At 48.4% G+C, this 22,279-nt stretch overlaps 1 protein-coding gene across 1 annotated transcript in view; it reads right to left on the reverse strand.

The window, feature by feature from the left end:
* The window catches only part of LOC119292848, a 28,538-nt gene extending 10,545 nt beyond the window's left edge, over positions 1-17,993 (reverse strand). The window contains exons 1-6 of the mRNA XM_037571537.1: positions 17,805-17,993; positions 17,269-17,562; positions 16,503-16,694; positions 16,273-16,419; positions 15,875-15,994; positions 9,958-9,968 (exon numbers count right to left, since the gene is read on the reverse strand). Coding sequence (XP_037427434.1) covers positions 9,958-9,968; positions 15,875-15,994; positions 16,273-16,419; positions 16,503-16,694; positions 17,269-17,562; positions 17,805-17,993 — 953 coding nt within the window. The remainder of the gene's footprint in view (positions 1-9,957; positions 9,969-15,874; positions 15,995-16,272; positions 16,420-16,502; positions 16,695-17,268; positions 17,563-17,804) is intronic.
* Positions 17,994-22,279: the final 4,286 nt, after the last annotated feature.

A 22,279-nucleotide genomic window follows, 5' to 3' on the forward strand; every position in this document is an offset into this window, starting at 1 on the left:
TCTGCCACGTCAAGTTGCCGCTTTAGCTCGGCAAATTCATCAGTTCGGCTAGCCACCGGACACTTCGCCACCTACATAGGAAAGGCGACATATTATACCTGGGATTATGATCCTCGGCGCAACGTCATTTTTGACAACGTACAGAGTCTCAGGGGCTACTATCTATACAGGGCGCATCTTATATATGCGGATCTGTCACAAGGTACATCATTTTGCGTACCTCAAAACCTGTTAGTAAACTCCTGACGGCCTCATACAACCCGCTCTCCACGGATGAAATCCTTCCAATCACCGTATCCATCAACACACGGTGTTCTTCTAAGATAGACGCTCACCCGAGCAGATCCTTCAGCTCCTCCGACCGTGCACCGGACGGTGCTGGACTCGTCCAATGGCCTTTTTCGAAGGCCGGACATGGAGGGCCTTGGGGGGCCATACGACTGCCTTCCGGCCCTGCCGAATTCGGAGAAACCCTCCGTGACGACACTTCAGGGTCGCCCGCCTCGCAAGGCCGTACGGCAGGGGGAGGCGTTCCGCTCTCCATCATCTCCAGACGAAGATCCCCTGAAGATGAGCTCTGCTGAGAAGGGCTGAGATCCGAACTACATGGTAAAATTTCGGTTATCTTCCTCAGAAATAGAACATGGATGTCTCTCATTTAAAAATCCCCCTCTTTACTTACGGCTCGGTGGAGAGCTGTTCCCCTTGGGGGCGCAATGCGACCGAGGCACCCCCCAGTGCCGGACCCTCTGACAAAGATTTCTTCCCCCGCTTTGAGACCATGGCCTCCGGGTCTTCATAGGCGGTCCTCTTCTTCCCCTGGTTAGAGGAATTCTCGATTCCTCTTTTCCTGACAGCCTCCTTCGGGGAGGCGGTAGCTTCCTTGTTCCCCTCTTCGCCTTCTTCCAAAGGCGCAACCTCCAGCATCCTGGTTAACACGGGATCCGGCGTAGTCTCAGGAAGGGGGGCCGGACACCTGATTAGCTTTGCTTTCGCTATCCACTCCTGTTTAAGGGACAACTCTTTTAAGGGCAATTTTATGATAAATATAGGGATAGCGTGTCCAGGTACGGGGCTACTTACTTGAGTATCCAGGCGATTGTAGCTCAGACCTGCGTCCTCGTACGAGTCCGGACACATTGCTTGTGATCCGAAGAACAATTTGTACATCTCCATGGGCGTCACGCCCACAAAATGTTGGAGGGCTCGTGGTACTTCCGGATTAAACTCCCACAGGCGGAGGGGGAGACGTTTGCAGGGCAGGATGCGGTGAATCAACATAACCTGCATCACTACAGCCAGACTGATATCTCTTTCTAGGAGATCTCGAACGCGGCCCTGCAACAAAGGCACGTTCTTGGACGGCCCCCAGTTAAGCCCTTTATTGACCCATGACGCTAGCTGTGGTGGGGGACCCGAGCGAAAGGCAGGTGGAGCCACCCATTTGGTGCCCCTGGGAGCTGTGATATAAAACCACTCTCGTTGCCATAAGCTGAACTCCTCTTGAAAAGAGCCCTCGGGCCATGGAGCGTCGGCATTCTTGCTTATAACAGCGCCTCCGCACTCTGCGTGCTACCCCTCGACCATCTTCGACTCTACTTTGAAGGTCTTAAGCCACAATCCAAAGTGAGGAGTAATATGGAGGAAGGCCTCGAACACGACAATGAATGATGAGATATGGAGGATGGACTCCGGAGCTAAGTCGTGAAATTCCAGCCCGTAATAAAACATGAGCCCCCTCATGAAGGGGTCCGTCGGGAAGCCTAGCCCCCGAAGGAAGTGAGACGCGAACACCATGCTCTCACTAGGCTTGGGAGTGGGAATAATCTGCCCTTGAGCAGGCAGCCTATGTGAGATTTCGCCGGTTAGATACCTGGCATCTCTTAGCTTTAGCACGTCTTCTTCCGTAACGGAGGAAGGCATCCACCGGCCTTGAAGGTCGGAGCCGGACATCATTGGAGGTCCGAAGTGCCTGAATCTGGAGCTTTGGGTGGTGGAACTCAAGGTGAGAGGCGGATTTTATTGAGATTGAAAGAAAGGAGTCGAGCCTTGGTCTCTTTATAAAGAGGTTGAATACCAAGAGCCCTCCCCGTGACCGTTTGGGACTCGCCTTCGATTGAGGAGACATACCAACAGGCACGATTGGGTTACCCACGCCCGTATTGGTGAGAATCCCGGAATAAGGGGACACGATCTCTGCTTTGACAAGATGTACCAAGGAAACCGCCTCGCTAAACGCGCTGAGGTGGGACAGTAAAACGAATAAAGGCTTGGCCGTGGCGTGATGTCACGCTGCGGAATACGTCAGCAGATTAGATTTGTGCAAATATTATTCTCTCTACGGTGGTATGTGGAACTTGTTTTGCAGAGCCGAACACTATCCTTGTGTTCAAAATCTTCTATGAAGTATTCGGAGGAGGAACCTGCCTTGCAATGCCGAAGACAATCTGCGCGCCGGACTCGTCGTCATTGAAGCCTGGTTCAGGGGCTACTGAGGGAGTCCAGGATTAGGGGGTGAGGGAGTCCTGGATTAGGGAGTGTCCGGATGGCCGGACTATGACCTTTGGTCGGACTCCCGGACTATGAAGATACAAGATTGAAGACTTCGTCCCGTGTCCGGATGGGACTTTCCTTGGCGTGGAAGGCAAGCTTGGCGATACGGATATGTAGATCTCCTCCCATTGTAACCGACTCTGTGTAACCCTAGCCCTCTCCGGTGTCTATATAAACCGGAGGGTTTTAGTCCGTCGGACGAACAACAATCATACCATAGGCTAGCTTCTAGGGTTTAGCCTCTCTAATCTCGTGGTAGATCTACTCTTGTACTACCCATATCATCAATATTAATCAAGCAGGAGTAGGGTTTTACCTCCATCGGGAGGGCCCGAACCTAAGTAAAAACATCGTGTCCCTTGTCTCCTGTTACCATCCACCTAGACGCGCAGTTCGGGACCACCTACCCGAGATCCGCCGGTTTTGACACCGACATTGGTGCTTTCATTGAGAGTTCCTCCGTGTCATCACCTTTAGGCCCGATGGCTTCTTCGATCATCAACAACGGCACGGTCCAGGGTGAGACTTTTCTCCCCGGACAGATCTTCGTATTCGGTGGCTTTGCACTGCGGGCCAATTCACTTGGCCATCTGGAGCAGATCGAAAGCTATGCCCCTGGCCATCAGGTCAGATTTGGAAGTTTGAACTACACGACTGACATCCGTGGAGACTTGATCTTCGACGGATTCGAGCCGCGACTGAGCGTGCCGCACTATCATGAGGGGCATGATCTAGCTCTACCGCCGGACAGTGTCCAGAAGGCCGCTCAGGTGTCTGCTCTGACCCTTAGCTCGGAGCTGACTGCACCAATCGAGGACGGATGGTTGGACACCGCCTCGGGGGCTGCAATCTCTACGGTGATTGAGCCGAACACCAATCTTGTCCTTCACGAAGCTCATGACTCCAAGGTGCCGGACTCCTTTCCGGACTCCGAATCTTCCACACCCCTTCCAATCGAACCCAATTGGGCTCCGATCATGGAGTTCACCGCCGCGGACATATTTCAGCACTCGCCCTTTGGCGACATCCTAAATTCACTAAAGTCTCTCTCTTTATCAGGAGAGCCCTGGACGGACTATGGTCAGCAAGGTTGGGATGCGGACGACGAAGAAATTCGAAGCCCACCCACCACCCACTTTGTAGCCACTGTCGATGATTTAACCGACATGCTCGACTTTGACTTCGAAGACATCGACGGTATGGACGCCGATGAAGGAGACGACCAAGAACCAGCGCCTATAGGGCACTGGAAAGCCACCTCGTCATATGACATATACATGGTGGACACCCCAAAACAAGGGGATGGCGATGGAACAACGGAGGATGACCCCTCCAAGAAACAGCCTAAGCGCCGGCGTCAGCGGCGCCGCTCTAAATCCCGCCAAAGCAAAAACGGCGATTCCGGCACCGGAGACAATAACACCCCGGACAGTGCCAAAGACAACCCCCTCCAGCAGGATTCAGCGCAGGAGGATGGAGAAGCCAACCCTCATGAGAGAGCGGCAGACAGAGAGGTCGAGGATGATAATTACATGCCTCCCTCCGAAGACGAAGCAAGCCTCGACAACGACGAATTTGTCGTGCCTGAGGACCCCGTCGAACAAGAGCGTTTCAAACGCAGGCTTATGGCCACGGCAAGCAGCCTCAAGAAAAAACAGCAGCAACTTAGAGCTGACCAAGACTTGCTAGCCGACAGATGGACTGAAGTCCTCGCTGCCGAAGAGTACAAACTCGAACGCCCCTCCAAGAGCTACACAAAGCGCAGGCTGCTACCCCAATTAGAGGAGGAAGCAACTAAACCTACATCACCAGCGTATGATGCGGCCGACCGGCCACCATGTGGCCGCGACAAAGACGCCTTTCGGCCATCGACTCAAGCCGCACCCCGACGCCACTCAAAAAGTACCAAGGCACGGGGAAACGTGCCAGACCTGCGAGACATATTGGAGGACAAGGCAAGGCAAACAAGATCGATCTACGGATCATGTGGGCGCCCCACGACACGTGACGATAACCGTCACGCCGGATATGGCAAATATGGCCAAGCCAAACACAACAGACAAAGCTCATCTGAGCTACGTCGTGATATAGCCTAGTACAGAGGCGCCGCACACCCACTATGCTTCACAGACGAAGTAATGGATCATCAAATCCCCGAGGGTTTTAAACCCGTAAACATCGAATCATACGATGGCACAACAGATCCTGCGGTATGGATCGAGGATTATCTCCTTCACATCCACATGGCCCGCAGTGATGATCTACACGCTATCAAATACCTCCCACTCAAGCTTAAAGGACCAGCTCGACATTGGATTAACATCTTGCCAGCAGAGTCAATTGGTTGCTGGGAGGACCTGGAATCCGCATTCCTTGACAATTTCCAGGGCACCTATGTGCAACCACCAGACGCCGATGACCTAAGCCACATAATTCAGTAGCCAGAGGAATCGGCCAGACAATTCTGGACATGGTTCCTAACCAAGAAAAATCAAATAGTTGACTGCCGGACGCAGAGGCCCTCACAGCCTTCAAGCATAACATCCGAGACAAATGGCTTGCCCGGCACCTAGGACAGGAAAAGCCGAAATCCACGACAGCCCTCACGACACTCATGACCCGCTTTTACGCGGGAGAAGACAGCCGACTAGCTCGTAGCAATAACATGACCAAGAGCCCTGGTAATTCGGATACCAAGGACAACAATGGCAGGTCGCGTCACAACAAGCACAAGCGCCGCATTAACAGTGACAATACTGAGGATACGTCAGTTAATGCCGGATTCAGAGGCTCTAAATCCGGTCAGCGGAAAAAACCATTCAAAAGAAATACTCCGGGCCCGTCCAGTTTAGACCGGATACTTGATCGCTCGTGCCAGATACACGGCACCCCTGAACAACCAGCCAATCACACCAACAGGGATTGTTGGGTGTTCAAGCAGGCAGGCAAGTTAAGTGCCGAAAACAGAGACAAGGGGCTACATAGCAATGACGAGGAGGAGCCCCGGCCGCCGAACAACAGAGGACAGAAGGGCTTCCCCCACAAGTGCGGACGGTGAACATGATATACGCAACCCACATCCCCTAAAGGGAATGGAAGCGTGCGCTCAGGGACGTATATGCGTTGGAACCAGTCGCCCCAAAGTTCAACCCATGGTCCTCCTGCCCGATCACTTTTGATCGAAGGGACCACTCCACTAGCATTCGTCACGGCGGATTCGTCGCATTGGTCCTAGACCCAATAATTGACGGATTTCACCTCACTAGAGTCCTCATGGACGGCGGCAGCAGCCTGAACCTGCTTTATCAGGATACAGTGCAGAAAATGGGCATAGATCCCTCAAGGATTAAACCCACAAAGACGACCTTTAAAGGCGTCATACTAGGTGTAGAGGCCAGCTATACAGGCTCAGTTACACTCGAAGTGGTCTTCGGATCCCCGGATAATTTCCGAAGCGAGGAGGTAATCTTCGACATAGTCCCGTTCCGCAGTGGCTATCACGCCCTGCTCGGACGAACTGCATTTGCAAAGTTCAATGCGGTGCCGCACTACGCATATCTCAAGCTCAAGATGCCATGCCCTCGAGGAGTCATTACGGTCAATGGAAACACCGAACGCTCTCTCCCAACAGAGGAGGACACGGCGTCCCTCACGGCGGAAGTACAAAGTAGCCTCTCAAGGCAATTCTCCAGTCCGGCTGTTAAGCATCCGAACACCGTCAAGCGCGCCCAGAGTAACCTACAATAAGACCGTCTGGCATGTTCCGAGCTAGCATAGCAGTGCGGCCCCAACCCCAGCCCTCGCAAACTCGCGAAACTAGTACCACGCGTACATAATTACACTCTGGAAATACCATGGGCATAAGGGGAGGGGCACAACCACGGCATGCTCAGAATGCGGCTCAACCGACTAGGGGCTCCCGATTTTGTAATTTCTCTTTTCTTACTTTCAGGACTCCACTTTCAGGAAGGCCTGTCCGGCAGTACAATCGCCGAACACATGATGCAACAGCCAGAGAGACAGCAAGCCACGTCGAATGTCCAGGTGTCCTCTATAACGAGCTAAAATACTTGTCTTACTTAAAGTCTCGCAGCTTGCCCCTGGAGGGGGACATGTCAAATAATCCCATCTCTTGCTTATCGCACTATTTGTATCATTCTGCTTTCATAGCATCCCTTTAATAAACAATACATAGCTCTTGTCTATTATTGCATTCATTTTTTATGTACATATGTTCAGTTATGACATTATGCAACCGTACACTTTGGTATGGCCAATACACCAGGGGCTTAAGTTCCCCAGAATACGATGTGAGAAGACCGAACACTCTCATGAGTGCGGCACCCCGAACTTATAGCATTATATGCATCGGCTCCGAATCATGTCTTGGGTCAATAGTTGGGTTTGCCCGGCTCCCATGTTTTGGTACCTTATGTTCCGCTATATCGGCTAAGGTAGCGCTGGGAGAACTACTGCGATTGTGCCCCAGTTGAGCTGGGTTAATACCTCAGTAGAGAAAGCTAAAACTGACTGTCATGATAGGGCGAGAGCCGGTCGCTGTTCGAGAGGTTTTTTGAGTCCTTAAAGACTTATGCCGCTTAGAGCGAGGAGCTGGCTTTGTCCGGCCTAGGCGTGGATAGCGCCCCGAACTCGATCTTCCGAATACTAGGGGCTTCGCCGAAATTTAAAATTATAGAATTCTATGGCTAAGTGAGAGTGATAAAGCATTATAAGTCTGATTGCCTTGTTCGTTGTGCTGAGCGCCTCCCTCGAAGGACCCAAGAATGGGAACAAGAGCGCTCAGGTTTATCCCGAACACCCCAGCACTCGTGGCATGGGGGTAGAAGCCAACGACTTGCACCTCTCAGATTCAATAAATGGCCGCACAGAAGGTAATATGTTAAATTCAAAAAGCGTTGCTTCACGCATATGAACAAGTTTTCAGCGCACAGGATAAAAACACGAGCGAGTTTACTCAAAAATTAAATCCTTGGAACATTTGTTCGCCACAAGGCGGGCACCCTTCAGGACGCCCTCATAGTACATCTCGGGCCTACGATGCTCCTTCCCCTCCGGTGGTCCTTCCGTCACCAGCTTCTCAGCATTCAGCTTGCCCCAATGCTCCTTGGCACGGGCAAGGGCCCTACGGGCGCCTTCGATGCATACGGAGCGCTTGATGACTTCAAGCCACGGACAGGCATCCACCAGCTGCCTCACCAGCCCAAAGTAGATCTCAGGCATGACCTCCCCAGGACACAGCCGGCCTATAAGGCCCTTCATGGCCTGTTCGGCTACCTTATGGAGCTCGACCAGCTGCTTCAGCTAGTCGCTCAAGGGCATCGGGTGTCCGGCCTCAGCATACTGGGACCAGAACACCTTCTCCGTCGAGCTCCCTTCTTCGGCTCGGTAGAATGCGGTGGCGTCGGACACACTGCAGGGCAGATCTGCGAATGCTCCTAGAGAGCTCCGGATTCAGGTAAGTAACACGTAATTCACTTTCACATGCTTGCTTTGCATAAAGAATGCCTTACCCGCCGCTATATTTTTCATCGCCTCAATCTCCTGGAGGGCTTTTTGGGCTTCGGCCTTGGCAGATTTGGCGCTTTCAAGTGCCGAGGCAAGCTCGGACTCTCCCGTCTTTGAGTCAAGCTCTAAACTCTCGTGTTTCTTCACGAGAGCATTGAGCTCTTGCCGCACCTCCGCCACCCGCGCCTCTTGTTTCTCTCACTCGGTGCACTCCACGGCTGCATTATCTTCGGCCTTGGACAACGCTTCCTTCAGGGTCGCCACCTCGGTTGTGGCCCCTGTAACATTCACGTTGGTCCTGTCACTATTTGCAACAAGGTATTTTTATATATACTTACATAAGGCACTACCTACCTTCCTTGTCATCGAGTTGCTTCTTGGCAAGGCCGAGCTCGTTCTCGGACCGCTCGAGGCTCTGCTTCAATGCATCGACCTCTACAATCAGTGCGGCAGAGGTCAGCAGCGCAGCCTGCATTCCCATATTGACATATTTATGTTAGACTCTTGCGTATATCTTTTTAGATCCTCAGTCCGGCTTTTCTTTCCGAACACCAAACTGAGCATCAGGGGCTACTGTCTATGCGGTAACATTTTTTCATGTTTTAAATACATACCTCAAAGCCTGTTAGAAAGCTGGCATAGGGTTCTGTCAGCCCGCTTTTGGCAGACTGAACCTTCTGGATCACCGCACTCATAACAGTGCGGTGCCCCTCGTCGATGGAGGCGCCGTTAAGCACCTCCAGCAAATTGTCCAGCGCCTCCGGTTGTACGGAGGCCGCCGGTGTCGTAGGCTTGCCCTTCTTACGAAGGGGCTTAGATCCCTCCAGGGTTTTATCTCCTTTGGGCCTGGAGTCCGGGAGGTCGCCTTGCTGTGCCTCCAGGACCACCTCCTCCTGGCTTAGCCCCTTTTGGGACTCCACCTCGGTTTCGTCCGTAGGGAGGGGGAGGTAGCCATCGGGAGTGAAAGACTATTCACATCCGACGAATCCAGGGAGCTGCTCGACGATTCGTCGAGCTGAGCCTTGGGCGGACTGCATGATTATATTCGGCGTCAGAAGGTACTGTGCAAATAAAGGAACACCATGAATTATTCTGGTATACGGATACTTACGAATTGGCCAGGGGCTTGGCCCTGGACGGCCACTCCTCTCCGCCGTCTTCGGTGTCGGAGGCGTAGTCCGGAAGAAGGGTCTTCCCCTTCTTGGACCCTTTGGCCTCCCAAGTTGGGGCGGCCTTCCTTTTCTTTCCTCCCCCCGTTGGAGGGGGAGAGGCTTCTTCTTCCTCCTCCTCGTCTTCAGAGGAGGAGTGCGCTTCGGGATCGTCGGGCGATGAGTCCGACACCACCAGGCGCCGGGAGCTACTTCGAGTTCCCGTGGCCTTCTTCTTGGCCTTCTTCTCCTGCACCACGTGAGGTGGCGGGACCAGCAGCTTCGTCAAGCGTGCGTCTGCTGGGCCTTCAGGCAAAGGAGCCGGACAGTCGACCTGTCCGGCCTTCTTCTGCCAGTCCTGTTAAAGGAATGGGAGTTTAGATCCCGCATAGAGTCAAACTATGAAAAACAAGTACCCTGTAACGGGTAAACTAAGCTTACCGCGCTGGCTTGGCGCTTTGCGCAGAATCCGCGATCCTCGGTAGTGGGAGGGTGAACCTCGGAGCTTTTGAAAAGCACCTTCCAAGCATCTTCATGCATTGTGTCGAAGAGCCTGGATAGAGTTTGGTGCTGGGCCGGGTCGTATTCCCACAGATTAAAAGCCCGCCGTTGACACGGGAGGATTCGGCGGAAGAGCATGACCTGGACTACATTGACGAGTTTAACCTTCTTGTCCATCAGGTTCTGGACGCAGGTTTGGAGTCCAGTCACCTCTTCCAGATTGCCCCACGACAGGCCCGTCTCTTTCCATGTGGTGAGCCATGTGGGGATGCCAGATCAGAACTCAGGGGCCGCTGCCCATTCAGGGTCACGCGGCTCGGTGATGTAGAACCACCCCGATTGCCACCCTTTGATGGTTTCCACGAAGGAGCCCTCGAGCCATGTGACGTTGGCCATCTTGCCCACCATGGCACCTTCGCACTCCGTTTGTCAGCCGCCCACAACCTTCGGCTTGACATTGAAGGTCTTCAGCCATAAGACGAAGTGGGGCTGGATGCGGAGGAAGACCTCGCACATGACGATAAATGCCGAGATGTTGAGGATGAAGTTCAGGGCCAGATCATGGAAATACAGGCCGTAGTAGAACACGAGCCCCCGGACAAATGGGTGAAGAGGAAAACCAGTCCGCGGAGGAAATGGGGGAGAAACACGACCCTCTCATGGGGCCTGGGGGTGGGGATGAGCTGCCCCTCATCTGGGAGCTGGTGCGTGATGTCGTTGGACAAGTATCCGGCTTTCCTCAGCTTTTTGATTTGCCCCTCCGTGACAGAGGAGGCCATCCACCTGCCTCCCACTCCGGACATGGTTGGAGAAGGTCGAGGTGGGGAGTGCGGACTTGGGCGCTGGAGCTCGAGTGCGCAGGAATGGATAAGCGAAGGAGGAGGAAGGCGTAGATGGAAAGGGTGGATCCTTATCCCCTTATATGGGTGGCCGAAACTATGTGCCCCCACCAGCCTAGTAAAACTCGCTTATCTCCCAAGCGCCGTGATTAATGGCGCGGTTAGATTACCCACGCCCGTATTGATGAGAATCCCGGAATAAGGGGACACGATCTCTGCTTTGACAAGACGTGCCAAGGAAACCGCCTCGCTAAACGTGCTGAGGTGGGACAGTAAAATGATTTGAATAAAGGCTTGGTTGTGGCATGATGTCACGCTACGGAATACGTCAGCAGATTAGAATTGCGAATATTATTCTCTCTACGGTGGTATGTGGAAATTATTTTCAGAGCCGGACACTATCCTTGTGTTCAACATCTTCTATGAAGTATTCGGAGGAGGAACCCGCCTTGCAATGCATAAGACAATTTGCGCGCCGGACTCGTCGTCATTGAAGCCTGGTTCAGGGGCTACTGAGGGAGTCCTGGATTAGGGGGTGTCCGGATGGCCGTACTATGACCTTTGGCCGGACTCCCGGACTATGAAGATATAAGATTGAAGACTTCGTCCGTGTCCGGATGGGACTTTCCTTGGCGTGGAAGGCAAGCTTGGCGATACGGATATGTAGATCTCCTCCCATTGTAACCGACTCTGTGTAACCCTAGCCCTCTCCGGTGTCTATATAAACCGGAGGGTTTTAGTCCGTAGGACGAATAACAATCATACCATAGGCTTGCTTCTAGGGTTTAGCCTCTCTGATCTCGTGGTAGATCTACTCTTGTACTACCCATATCATCAATATTAATCAAGCAGGAGTAGGGTTTTACCTCCATCGAGAGGGCCCAAACCTGGGTAAAAACATCGTGTCCCTTGTCTCCTATTACCATCCGCCTAGACGCACAGTTCGGGACCCCCTACCCGAGATCCGCCTGTTTTGACACCGACAGGGGGTGTCCGAAGGACCGGACTATAACCTTTGGCCGGACTCCTCGACTATGAAGATACAAGATTGAAGACTTCGTCCCGTGTCCAGATGGGACTTTCCTTGGCGTGGAAGGCAAGCTTGGCGATACGGATATGTAGATCTCCTCCCATTGTAACCGACTCTGTGTAACCCTAGCCCTCTCCGGTGTCTATATAAACCGGAGGGTTTTAGTCCGTAGGACGAACAACAATCATACCATAGGCTAGCTTCTAGGGTTTAGCCTCTCTGATCTCGTGGTAGATCTACTCTTCTACCACCCATATCATCAATATTAATCAAGCAGGATTAGGGTTTTACCTCCATCGAGAGGGCCCGAACCTGGGTAAAAACATCGTGTCCCTTGTCTCCTGTTACCATCCGCCAAGACGCACAGTTCGGGACCCCCTACCCGAGATCTGCCGGTTTTGACACCGACACCCACGGCACCCCAAGATATTCAAGAATAGCCAAAAGCCTAAGCTTGGGGATGCCTTGGGAAGGCATCCCCTCTTTCGTCTTTGTTCATTGGTAACTTTACTTGGAGCTATATTTTTATTCGCCACATGATATGTGTTTTGCTTGGAGCGTCATGTATTATAGTAGTCTTTGCTTTTTAGTTTACCACAATCATCCTTGCTGTACACACCTTTTGGGAGAAGCCTATTTTATTAAATTTATTAGAATTTGCTATGTGCTTCACTTATATCTTTTGAGCTAGATAGTTTTTGCTCTAGTGCTTCACTTATATCTTTTGGAGTGCGGTGGTGGCTTGATTTTATAGAAATTGCTAGTCTCTCATGCTTCACTTATATTATTTTGAGAGTCTTTTAGAACAGCATGGTATTTGCTATGGTTATAAATTGGTCCTAGAATGGTAGGCATCCAAGTTGGGTATAATAAAAACTATCATAGGAAGTGAATTGGATGCTATGATCAATTTGATACTTGATAATTGTTTTGAGATATGGAGGTAGTGATATTGAAGTCATGCTAGTTGGGTGATTATGAATTTAAAGAATGCTTGTGTTGAAGTTAGCAAGTCCAGTAGCATGCACGTATGGTTAAAGTTGTGTAACAAATTTGAAACATGGAGTGTACCTGGCTTGTGCATCCTTATGAGTGGCGTTCAGGGACGAGCGATGGTCTTTTCCTACCAATCTATCCCTCTAGGAGCATGCGCGTAGTGCTTGATTTTTGTTGACTTCTAAATTTTTGCAATAAGTATATGAGTTCTTTTGACTAATGTTGAGTCCATGGATTATACGCACTTTTACCTTTCCACCATTGCTAGCCTCTTCGATACCGTGCATTGCCCTTTCTCACCTTGAGAGTTGGTGCAAACTTCGCCGGTGGATCCAAACTCCGTGATATGATACGCTCTATCACACATAAACCTCCTTATATCTTCCTCAAAACAGCCACCATACCTACCTATTATGTCATTTCCATAGCCATTCCGAGATATATTGCCATGCAACTTTCCACCATTCCGTTCATCATTATCATGACGTACTTTACTTTTGTCATATTGCCATTGCATGATCATGTAGTTGACATCGTATTTGTGGCAAAGCCACCATGCATAATTTTTCATACATGTCACTGTTGATTCATTGCATCATCCCGGTACACCGCCGGAGGCATTCATATAGAATCATATCTTGTTCTAATTTCAAGTTGTAATTCATATGTTGTAATCAATGAAAGTGTGATGATCATCATTATTAGAGCATTGCCCAAAAAGAAAAAAAAGAAAAAAAGAAAGGCCAAAAGAAAAGAAAAAAGTCCAAAGAAAAAAAAGAAAAAAAGAAAAAAAGAAAAAAAAAGAAAAAAAAAAAGGGGCAATGCTACTATCTCTTTTTCCACACTTGTGCTTCAAAGTAGCACCATGTTCTTCATGTAGTGAGTCTCATATCTTGTGCTTCAAAGTAGCACCATGTTTTCCATATAGTGAGTCTCATATGTTGTCACTTTCATATACTAGTGGGAATTTTTCATTATAGAACTTGGCTTGTATATTCCTACAATGGGCTTCCTCAAATGCCCTAGGTCTTCGTGAGCAAGCAAGTTGGATGCACACCCACTAGTTTTCTTTTGTTGAGCATTCATTTATAGCTCTAGTGCATCCGTTGCATGGCAAACCCTACTCCTCATGTTGACATCAATTGATGGGCATCTCCATAGCCCGTTGATTATCCTCGTCAATGTGAGACTTTCTCTTTTTTTGTCTTCTCCACACAATCCCCATCATCATATTCTATTCCACCCATAGTGCTATATCCATGGCTCACGCTCATGTATTGCGTGAAGGTTGACAAAGTTTGAGATTATTTAAGTACGAAACAATTGCTTGGCTTGTCATCGGGGGTGTAGAATTTTGGAACATCTTTGTGTGATGAAAATGAAGCATAGCCTAACTATATGATTTTGTAGGGATGAACTTTCTTTAGCCATGTTATTTTGAGAAGACATGATTGCTTTGATTAGTATGCTTGAAGTGTTACTATTTCTTTTATCAATATGAACTTTTATTTTGAATCATTTGGATCTGAACATTCATGCCACAATAAACAAAATTACAATGAGAATTATGTTAGGTAGCATTCCACATCAAAAATTCTGTTTTTATCATTTACCTACTCGAGGACGAGCAGGAATTAAGCTTGGGGATGCTTGATACGTCTCCAACGTATCTATAATTTTTGATTGTTCCATGCTATTATATTACCCCTTTTGGATGTTTATGGGCTTTATTTTACACATTTATATCATTTTTGGGACTAACCTACTAACCGGAGGCCCAGCCCGTGTTGCTGTTTTTTTTGCCTATTTCATTATTTCGAAGAAAAGGAATATCAAACAGAGTCCAAACGGAATGAAACCTTCGGGAGCGTGATTTTTGGAACGAATGTGATCCAGAGGACTTGGAGTGCAAGCCAAGAAGAAGCCGAGGAGGCCACGAGATAGGAGGGCGCGTCCACCCCTCTAGGCGCGCCCCCGTGTCTTGTGGGCCCCTCGGGCGGCCACCGACGTACTTCTCCCTCCTATATAAGCCTACGTACCCCGAAACATCCAGGGAGCCAACGAAACACAATTTCCACCACCGTAACCTTCTGTATCTGCGAGATTCCATCTTGGAGCCTTCGCCGGTGCTCCGCCGGAGGGGGAATCGACCATGGAGGGCTTCTACATCAACACCATAGCCCTTCCGATGAGTTGTGAGTAGTTTACCACAGACCTTCGGGTCCATAGTTATTAGCTAGATGGATTCTTCTCTCTTTTTGGATCTCAATACAATTTTCTCCCCCTCCCTTGTGGAGATCTGTTCGATGTAAACTCTTTTTGTGGTGTGTTTGTCGAGATCCGTCGAATTGTGGGTTTATGATCAAGTTTATCTATGATAAATATTTGAATCTCCTCTGAATTATTTTATGTATGATTGAGTTATCTTTGCAAGTCTCTTCGAATTATTAGTTTGGTTTGGCCTACTAGATTGATCTTTCTTGCCATGGGAGAAGTGCTTAGCGTTGGGTTCAATCTTGCGGTGTCCTTACCCAGTGACAGAAAGGGTTGCAAGGCACGTATTGTATTGTTGCCATCGAGGATAAAAATATGGGGTTTATATCATATTGCATGAGTTTATCCCTCTACATCATGTCATCTTGCTTAATGCATTACTCTGTTCTTTATGAACTTAATACTCTAGATGCAGGCAGGAGTCGGTCGATGTGTGGAGTAATAGTAGTAGATGCAGGAAGGAGTCGGTCTACTTGTTGCGTACGTGATGCCTATATACATGATCATGCCTAGATAATCTCATAACTATTCGCTTTTCTATCAATTGCTCGACAGTAATTTGTTCACCCACCGTAATACTTATGCTATCTTGAGAGAAGCCTCTAGTGAAACCTATGGCCCCCGGGTCTATCTTTTATCATATTTGCTTTCAATCTTCTTTTATTTGCATCTTTACTTTTTGCATCTATAATATAAAATACCAAAAATATATTTATCTTATCATACTATCTCTATGAGATCTCACTTTCGCAAGTGGCCGTGAAGGGATTGACAACCCCTTTATTGCGTTGGTTGCGAGTTCTTTGTTTGTTTGTGTAGGTGCGTGGGACTTTTGAGGAGCCTCCTACTAGATTGATACCTTGGTTCTCAAAAACTGAGGGAAATACTTACGCTACTATTGCTGCATCACCCTTTCCTCTTCAAGGAAAACCAACGCAAGCTCAAGACGTAGCAGTTACTGACTTGTCTGTCATCTTCTTCTTCTCAAGTTCTTCCTTTAGATCAGCCAGAGCAAGTTGTGTGCTGCCTAATTGACTCATTGTCTGCTCCTTCCCAGCCACCATCTTAGCAAAATCAAGCTTGAAATGCCTCAACTCATTCTCCATCTTCTTCTTCTCTTCAAGAACCTTCAAATTTTCTTCAGCACTCACAACATTCTGTCTGAGCCTCTGTTTTTTCTCCTTTTCATACATGGTCCATAAACTATCTAGGCTCATCTTCAGAGCATCAGACCACTCAGGGTCAACCCACTCAACATATCTGCATTTAGGTACTTCCCAACAATTTAGACCAAACAAAAAATTCAATTAACTGGGAATATTCAGTTGTGTGCATGATGATGAAACTTAAAACATACTTCAAATGACTTCCTATTTAACAGTGCCAAATGCAAAAAAATACTAACCTTCCGTGCACAAGCTAGAAACCTTCTGCCACTATCAACAGATTCAAATGCCACATGCTTCTCACACAAAGATCCATGCCCACATCTAAAGCTAGGCAGGTCTGTAGCCAAGCCAATCCATTCCTCACAGGAAATTGTGGTAGGTGGCTAAACAAAAGAGAGACATTTGGAATCAATTGATAGAGAAACCCTAGCTGGGAAACTCTAGGCTGGGTGGGGAGCACACTAACCTTGCTGGTCACATAGTCATCTTCAGAAGAACTAGGAAGATCATCCCAGGACACCATGGTTACTGCTGGATGAAGATGAGAAGGGGATCTAGTGGTGCTATTGGACAGAGGAGAGAAGGGATCTGGTGGTGCATGAAATTGAAGATGAAATATGAGGAAGAAGAAGGGGATCTGGTGGTGGTGGTGGTGGTTGTGGTGGTGTACCAAAGCTACATGTAGAGTGCAAGTTGCTGGGTGGGTGTTTGCAGCAGGTGCAAGTACATGCTTGCTTTTGAGTTCAGTTGTGTTGAGAAAGGGGACCTGGGCTGACATGAGTTACAGTTATGACAACAATTAGTTAACATAAGTTAGTTCAGTTATGCCAGCAATTAGGTTAAGTGCATTTCTGTCAGCAATTAGTTATGACAACAGTTCTGTCAGTACTTTCAAAGCAATGCGGATAAGTACAATTCTAACAGAATTAGGAGAAAGTACACTTCTGTCAGAATTAGTTTAACTACACTTCTGACATCAAATACAGTTCAAACATTAGGACAAAGTCTTCAGATTATTGATATATTATCCATTACAGCAAGCATTACAACCAAGACTTCATACTGAGCAAACAACCACAATGGCTTTTAGTATGCTCAATTTAGAACAAGAGATCTCTTAGAACACCTACACCTACTCATTTAACAACACTTCACTTCTTCATAATTAAGGTGCAGCATATCACACAAAGCACTATAACAACAGCCATCAGCAGCTTTAGCAGCAGCAAAATCTCTCTGCCTAATCCAAACAGCATAGCAACTTGCCGCTTGGTAGCATACTTATTCTTAGTGGAGCTGGCATAATTAGTTCTGCCTAGAGTGCCCCTTCCAGCCATGCCTCTTCTAGCCATGCCCCTTACAACAGTGCTTCTGCCTGCCATTGATTCAGTCCTCTGCCTCTCAAGCTCTTCCCTCCTGTCCTCAGCTGCACCAATTGCATCTACAGCAGCATCACCAACCAGATGCCTTGTTTCAACCAGATGCACCACATATTCAAGCTCCCAGCGCCAAAAATCACAAGTGACCTGAGAAAAAAATAACAGAGTGACAGTAAAGTTCATAGTGCATGAATCAATGGCAGACTAGTTAACCAACTAGTTCTGTGAGTAATTTTGCAACCAAGGACAGTCTAAACTACTGTATTAATCAGAGCAATGACTAGTTAACCAACTAATGTGCCTAATTTAATCAGTGCTCTACTTCAGTACTACTGTTGCTAAGAATGGACATGGCATGAATCAACAAGTATATAGGAACGGGCACTTACAGTATGGTTGACACACTTGTAGAAGGTCCATCCATCGTGCTCATCGGTGCTAGACCGGTAGAACCTCACCTGCTCGCCGTAATCCGGGCACCCGATCAATGGTACAACAACGGAGCGGCCACGCAATGCATTGCAAACGAAGCTGGAAGATGACATGACAATGGGGACGGAGGCGATGGAGGAGGGCATCGGCAATGGCTGCAGCGGCGGAGGGCGTCGATGTCGGCAATGGTTGCCGTGGTGGGGACAAGAGTTGGGCTAGGGTTGGGAGGAGAAGAAGAGGATAAGCGAGCGGCCGACCAGGTGCGCGGTCGCTCCGACCAGGTGCGAGTGTGACCAAGCGTGATAGCCTGAATTTGCCTTCTCTCCTTTTCCGGACTTTCTTTTGCATTTGCTTTGGATTTGGAGTTTTGAATCAATTCAAATGGACTTGAACACTTGGGCCTACCCTTGATTTTCACCCAAGTGACCCATCCACCTCTAACTCACCTTTCCTTCTCTGAAAAACTCCCACAAAAGCCCAAGGAATATTTTTCATAAAAGAAAAATATTCATTTTCTCCCTGAAAATCACTTCAGAGAAGTATGCTCCAAAGCAACCCCTAGATTTCTTGCTCCAAAAATCCTGAATAAATTCACAAATATTCTTTGAACCCTAGGGCACCTTCTTGAGCAAAAATATTGCATAACTTTTTGGAATATTTTTGCTACAGAAAATCGTTTATGTTCTGGACAGAATGATCACTTTGCACAACAAGTATATTTTTGCTTGATCTTTTAGGGCTGATCTTTTCTGAGCTTGATTACCCTCGTAAGAGATTGCTAAACCCCAAAGGACAGCCTTTTAGTTCTTACTAAATTTTTCTCACCGGAGCTCACAATTTTCTGTCGAGAAACTTTCTAGGAAGAAAGCCACTCCCACAGTTCACCTATGACCCAGCCAACCATGCAAAACAACCAAAACCATTAAGAACTACCTGCCAGACATGGTGTTTGCGGTTAGCTCAGCTTGATGCCAAAGTTCACGTGGTGACCACGTTCATCCAAGTGGGTTGGCATGCGACCGACGCGCTCTGCGGTGCGCCAACTCCTCTGTTTCACGCGTGCTCGTTGCGCATGCTTCCACACCTTGCCAAATCGTGCCCCCATCTTCGTTTGCACCTCATTAACTCCACCCTGGCACTCGCTGATGCCGGAGCTCGCCGTAGCGAGCACGGCATGACGCGGCCAAGGAAATAGTGCGCACGTGCCCCCATGCTCATCACGTACCGCCCTCATGTGCTTGTCGCAGCTCGTCTACAGCCCTCGCGTGATCTCCGGCGTCTTCTCCCCCTCTAACTGACGCCATTCGTCGCTGATGACACTCTAGAGAGCTCCGGTGAGCTCTCGATCCCGCCTCGGCCTCGCCTATAAATAGAGCTCCCCCGAGCTCGTTTCTCTCCGCACACACACTCAGCACACCTCCACACCACCATAGGAAGCCGCAGCCCGGCCGGGCAGGCCTCTGGCCGCCGTCCCCGTCCCAAGCTCGCCGAAGATCCCCGTCCTCTGCCCCCTCCCTCTCCAGAGCCACTTGAGCTCCACTGACCACTCTGGCGTGTTCGTGGTGGTCCACTGGTGCATGCTGGTGCCGTTGGAGCTGCTGGACTGGCCCTGCTTCACTGGAACCACCATCTCCGACGAGCTCTACCCGTCGCCGCTGCTGGAGAGCTTCGTTCCGACCCTGTTCGGACGCCCCTAGCCATGCTACGGGTACGCGCACGTGCGCCTCGATCTCCTCTACAACCCTATCCTCCTAGATCTCGTCGCCGGGCACTCCTCGCCGGAGGAAGCGCTGTCGCTGTGCTGCCCGACTCTGCTTCTCTCCCCCTCCCCCTCTGACCTGACCGTTGGGGCCCGCTATCAGTCACTCAGGCCACGGCCGAAGCGGTATGAGTGGTGGCACTCAGCTTATTTACACCTTCGACGTCACCCCTCTGGGTTTTCTTTTAATTCAAATTTAGTTCAAATTTGACCAAAACTTTGACTAGCTGTAACTTTTATTCTACAAGTCCAAATGAGTTGATTCTTATTGCATTCTGTTCTTACTGGAAAATCCTAGCAGCACACCCAAGATGGGATTTTTCTTTGCTGCCTAGAATTTCTAGTAATTTTTAGAAGTGTTCTTGATATTTTCTCTTTGTCATTTGATTTATTTTTAGAAGGTGAAGCTTGTCTTGAAGGCATCCAGGAGGAGTGTGAAGCTCCTCTGCACTAAGGCAAGCCCAACAACATTGTCATGGTGTCTCTGCAATATCCATGATTTTCTACTTAAATTTATATGATATTCACTGCATATAGTATTAAAATAAATAATGCTTGTGTTATTTAGTTTGTCATGATCAAAATGCTTAGTTAACATAAATGAATGCTTGAACTAGTGAGATATCGCTTGAGTAGTTGAACTAAGTAAGTTTGTCATGGCTATAATAATATGATCATCGGTATTATTTTTCCTATATGCATAATGAGTTTTATTTGTTAAATGCCAACTAAAGTGATGAGTATAAATAAACAGTAAGAAAGAACCAGAAATGTTTAAAGTTGAGTTTGTGCAAGTAGACCTTTGAATAAAGTTGATCTGTTATTTCTTAGTGATATATGATGTATGATATATGGTTGCATATGCATGGCATATAGTGACTCGAGCATTTTTATTTTCAAGTTAAACCTGATGATAATTGAACTTGAACATAAAGTTGGTCGGGTCATGGTACCACTGAATCAGGCTGACAAGTGCAACCACAATTGCCTTAGTATGGGGAGGCTGTTAGTCATGCAATTGTCATGCATTTTGTCGGTACCTCAAACGAGGGAAGGTTATGGGTGTGCGTTACTCTGGCCCGGTAAGCAGACATAACCTTGTGGACCTATTGTTGTCACGGTACCTTGTCCCTATTTGGGACTGTTTATTTGCCACAGCGGTGGTTGTTTTGCCTTTGGTAGGCTCGGTCACCCATGACTAATCCCAGTGGGGAGTTGGTCGGAGTGGCCGTAAGAGTGTCATGGCAATGGGAGAGTTCTGTCGGAATGCCATTGGTCCACCCAAAAGAGAGTGCGAGGCCATGGGTTCTGTGGTGTGGGTAAAGTGCGCTACCTCTATAGAGTGTATTAATTTATCGATAGCCGTGCCCACGAATAAGCACCTAGTTCGTAAGAAAGTCACACCATGGATCAACTTTTATAAATAAATCTTGGACACTAAGTTATTTGCATTGCACTGGTTGAATCATGATGATGTCAGTGGGACTGACTGTTGTGGTATCACTTGTGATCTGGGAGTGATCACTGTTTGGTTACGAGGTAACCCGTTGAACAAAGTATGGTTCCGTTCGTGACCCATTGTGATCATTGTTCGGTTGCGAGGCAGCCTGTTGGTAAGAGAGAGTCCGAGTGACTCAATGCACAAGTATGGTTTCATTGCATGAGCAGCACGTTGATGTTTGCATTTAACTTGATTAAATGCATCATATTTTTGTCATTATGGTTCTGTTTGTTGTGAGCTTGCAAGTACATTCAATGTACTGACCTAGCGTGTTATGCTAGATTTCAGGAAAGTCTAACTGGATCAGAGTGCTGCCGTGTCTAGACCATGTCCACATCGGTGTCCCTGTGCTACGGAGTCCCGCTACATTGTTGTTTCGCTGCCGTGTAGATCAGTGGCGGTGCCAGGAATTCATTCATGTGTAGTCAATTCAAACTTGTGTAGTCATATGTATGTATTTATGACTTTTTATTCTTAATCTATACTTACTGTATGATGTTATTGCCAAAAAACTGTGTAGTCATTTGACTACACAGCTCATGCATGGCTTCGCCACTGGTGTAGATGTCATGCTCGAGGCCCCTTTATGTTCACTAAATGATGTACATATTGTTCAGCCGCACTGAGTGTGCCGCTTGGCCTCACTATTTGATGTAATGTCACACTATGCTTCCACGAGTTTCAATAAAGCAGTGATTTCTGTACCAAGATGTTGTGTATTTCCAGAAGACATGATCTCTGGGTTGGCAATGCAAGGTAAACTGGTCGCTCTCAGCCGGGGTGCCACAACGCTTGGTATCATGGCCGCGCTGACTGTAGGACACGCTAGACCCTAATATGTGAAGTAAACATTAGTTAGTTTGCTAATTGAGTGTCATTAGTATTTGCATCTGGATGCTGCATTGCATGCATTAGACTTATTGTTATTTCTAACCGGTTAATGGTTGTGAGTGTAGATGGCTCCAGTGCTGTATCCATGTCAGTTGCAGCTGATGCCCTACACTTATCCCCATCTCCTTCGTAGCGTGTGGCGTCGACTGTACCCTCACGGTGAGGACCCAACATATCGGGTGTACTGGGAGCGTCTAGCCGACTCCGTGTATGAGTATCACGTCGTGGTTACTCTGTGCACCAGTTCTTCATTGGGTTCTTACACTCGTTCCTCTCGGAGT

The sequence above is a fragment of the Triticum dicoccoides genome, chromosome 4B (assembly GCF_002162155.2).
Source record: "Triticum dicoccoides isolate Atlit2015 ecotype Zavitan chromosome 4B, WEW_v2.0, whole genome shotgun sequence".
Lineage (NCBI taxonomy): Eukaryota > Viridiplantae > Streptophyta > Magnoliopsida > Poales > Poaceae > Triticum > Triticum dicoccoides.